At 49.3% G+C, this 3,728-nt stretch overlaps 1 protein-coding gene across 1 annotated transcript; it reads left to right on the top strand.

Annotated features, from left to right (window-relative positions):
* Window positions 1-256: 256 nt before the first annotated feature.
* LOC103630821 (E3 ubiquitin-protein ligase ATL42) lies at window positions 257-2,065 on the top strand. Its single transcript, XM_008651879.4, has one exon. It carries the CDS (start codon window positions 645-647, stop codon window positions 1,818-1,820), a length of 1,176 nt encoding a protein of 391 aa, XP_008650101.1. The 5' UTR covers window positions 257-644; the 3' UTR covers window positions 1,821-2,065.
* Window positions 2,066-3,728: the final 1,663 nt, after the last annotated feature.

Genomic DNA, 3,728 nt, shown 5'->3' with positions numbered 1-3,728 from the left:
AATTTTTTTAGGTCTAAACGTGAATTTACTTCTGTTTAAGGGCTAAAATACAAAAAAATTCGGTCCTCTGGCCAGGCAAGAGAAGGAATTTCCCGTTGGCCTGCATCAGCATAGGGAATTTAGAGCTTGGCTGGGGATCGAGGTCCAGCAGTCTATCAACGGGAGACTGACTACGACGAGATCTGATCTGCTTTGGGCAGATAAGGGAGGAGGCGGGGATGCGTGGCCGCGTGGGTTTCAGAGAGAGAGAGAAAAAAAAAAACAACAACCCTTGTTGAATTCTATATTCAAATTCGGAACTCGAGACTTGGCTGGATTTTTCGTCAGATCAGGATGCTTGTGCTAGCAGCTGTCCTGTCAGCATCAACTCGTCTCAGCCAAAACTGCTCTGCTCTGTCTATTCTATTCATTTCATGCAACTCGTCTTGTTGTGTCTGTATAACATTAACAAGATCAACAATGGTGTTGTCGACGACAGCAGAGTTTGCCAAGTCAAGTAGCAGGTAAAGATGACGCTCCCTACCCTACCCTAGACGACGACAAGAGCCGGAGCAGGCAGGAGGCGCCGTCTCCTGTCCTGTCTCCTTCCGCTCCCAGACATAAAAAAAAACAAAATCTTCAGGTCGTCGGCCAGGGCCAGGGCCATGGCGCTGCGGCTGCCAAGCCACCAGCTCGCTCCCCTCGCGGTCCTCGTCTGTGCCGCCGTGGCAGCGTATGACGAGGAGCTGTCTGCTTCTCCGCCGTCGGATAACAACAACACACCGGCGGGCCTGGGCATCAAGGTGCCCTTCCGCCCCCGAGTGGCAATCGTGGTCGGCATCTTCACCATGATCTTCTCCCTCACCTTCCTCCTCCTCATGTACGCCAAGTTCTGCCACCCCTCCTCCTCCTCGTCTCCGCCACAGCCCGCCTCCAACAATGGCGCAGCTGCAGCAGCGGTGTGCGTCGGACTCCCCAAGCAGGTCATCGAGTCGCTGCCCTTCTTCCGGTTCGCCACCCTGCGCGGGGCGCGCCATGGGATGGAGTGCTCCGTCTGCCTCGCCCGCTTCGACGACGCCGACCTCCTCCGCCTCCTGCCGCGCTGCCGCCACGCCTTCCACCTCGCCTGCGTCGACCGCTGGCTCCAGTCCAGCGCCACCTGCCCGCTCTGCCGGTCCAACGTCGACGCCGACGACGCCAAGCTCGACGCCGACCACGCGCTGTCTTCCGGACGCTTCGACGACGGCGCTGCTGCTGAGGCGGCGGGGAGCGGCCGCGATCTCCTCGACATCTTCGTGGAGCGCGTGCCCGGACCGGACAGGCACAAGCACCGCATCATCGTGTCCGACGTGGTGTTCAAGAGCCGGTGGAGCGAGCTCAACTCTGCGGACCTCATCGCTCTCGACACGGAGATGCTTCGCTCCATGTCCAGCGGCCGCTTCGTGTTCCCGCCAGATTCCCCTTATTGCGCGGCACCGGAGCACAAGCTAGCAGCAGAGGATCAGGAGGAGACGACGATGGCGAACAAGAACAAGGAGAGGAAGCGCCTGCTGGAGCCTGTCGTTGTGGTGGACGCACCACTCGGTGGCGAGTGCAGCAGCGGCTCCGCCGTGTCGGCGTCCGCGGCCAGGATGATATCGTCCGGGGTGCGCTCCATGTCGGAGATCGTGAGCCTGCCACGGCTGCGCGCCGCGGCGAGGGAGCGGCTGTCGGAGGAGGAGAATCGGCGGTGGCTGCCCATCGCACGGCGGACGGCGCGGTGGTTCGCCGGGCGCGCCAGCGGGGGGCAGGAGGAGCACCGAGCTGTCCACGTCGTGGCGGCGGAGCATGATGGTGTGTAGAATTCAATAGGGTACGGGTGGTTGAGTTTGGGATGGGTGGAGTTAGCACGGTAGGGCCATTTTACGACCTCATCGTATATCGATGAGTTGTTGGAATCCTCTAGCATAGACTCGAGCATGGGAGTAATCACCTCACACCCCTCGATTGCTTTATGATTGATGCACCCGACTAAAGATGTAAAATGGTTTAGAAATTATCCGTCCGAATCCGGATTTGAAGAAGATGAACACAAGTTCAGATGCAATATGTATTTTTTTTTGGATATTCAGACGTTTTATCGGATAACAGATACGAATACGTATATAGATATTTGGTTCGAATATTAGATATAAATACAATATGCTTGATATTTGGATATCTGAATATCTTCCCAGATATTTATTCCCGATATATTTCTGGATAGCTATGTGTATTTTGATGATTTTTTGTAGGAAAGAAATTAATAATACACATTTAGTCTCATAAATTCATGAAATTTTATGGAAGCGCAACATATGTCAACATATATTCCTCAAAAATATTGGAACATAAAAACCATAAAATGCCAACATTTCTTTCATTTAACTTCCATTTGTTGCATGAGTTCCATGTAAAATCACTCTAAGTATCCAAGTTTCAACGTAAACAATACTTCATTATATCATTTCTCATGTAGGGACTTTGATACGACTACGCCATTAAGCAACATGTTACAACCCTCAAGTCATACTACATCAACTCAAGTACAACCAACATCATCACCAGCCCAAGTCTTTGATGGACCAATTACACGTAGCCGAGCTAAGAAGCTACAACAAGAGGTGTACGCGCTACTTTATGAATTTAAATTTAACACTAATGAGAACTTTATGCTACCTAAGTCGTGTATGTTAATATTACTTAGGTACACTAAAGAGGAAGGACAAAACATATAAAGGGCGAATCAGAAAGAAGAGTTATGTTCGAGTCAGTCCAGCGCAACAGAACCGTCCAGAAGCAGTCATATCTTTTGATTCCCAAAAGCTATGAAGGCCCATAAGTACTTTTTAGAAAGCTCTTGAAGTCTAGTTTCCAATGCTTATAAGGACGACTTAATCAAATCTACCAGAAAGGCGAACGACCTACTTTAGTGCTGACTTATCAGAAGGTCAACAATCTGTTTAATGACCAAGTTTTCGTATTAAACTGCATCATTCTATGAAGTTTCATTAAGCACGCTATACATGGTGAGAAATCTTATCAAGTCAGCTTTCCAACGCATCTAGCCCCACGTCATTTGGAGATTCCTAAGAGAAGTTATTATCAAAATACTGAAGGCTACGCAGAAGTCAAACAGCCACACGAAATTCAGCTCTGTAGATCTCTCGAAGAGGCCCCTTCACATTAGCACGTTAAAATACTTTCTTTTCGTGTTTATACCTCTCTAAGGTTGGTTGTTGCTATAAATACCCCCTATGTCTATGATGTAAGGCAGCTTTGGATAATCTAAAAACAGAACCCTTTTTGTTCAGCTGTGTGCTAACAAATATTGATAGTGATCTCTACCCCTTTGCTCTTGTGAATTCCTTCGCGGGATTGCAGAAGCGGGGGCTTCATCCGCTCCCGAGTGGTGCTCCTACTCCCTTCGAGGTCTCCTCGATTGATTGTAGGCTGTGTTGGCTGGTTCTTTGAAAGTGTGGTTGAGTGAATCATCGATTCAGGTTGCCGGTTAAAGACAGTGGTTGGCTTCGAGTTTTAATTGTCAGGTTACACTAGTTATCGCTGCTTGCAACAAGTTATCTTGGCTTCTTCGAAGCTAGTTATCTGAAGATTGATCCTACGTCGTGAAGATAGGGCATCATGACGCATCAGACTTGAGGTTATCTTCTTATAGAATGATTGTTAGTCTTGGTAACTTATTTGCAATTTTTTGGTCAACGCTAGAAATA

This window comes from Zea mays, chromosome 6 (assembly GCF_902167145.1).
Source record: "Zea mays cultivar B73 chromosome 6, Zm-B73-REFERENCE-NAM-5.0, whole genome shotgun sequence".
Taxonomy (NCBI): Eukaryota; Viridiplantae; Streptophyta; class Magnoliopsida; order Poales; family Poaceae; genus Zea; species Zea mays.
Note: the sequence above shows the minus strand (reverse complement) of the source record. Positions and strands in the feature narration are given on the sequence as shown.

Coding starts and splice junctions, on each gene's coding strand:
- LOC103630821 (XM_008651879.4), top strand. CDS start 645: ATGGCGCTGCGGCTGCCAAGCCACCAGCTCGCTCCCCTCGCGGTCCTC.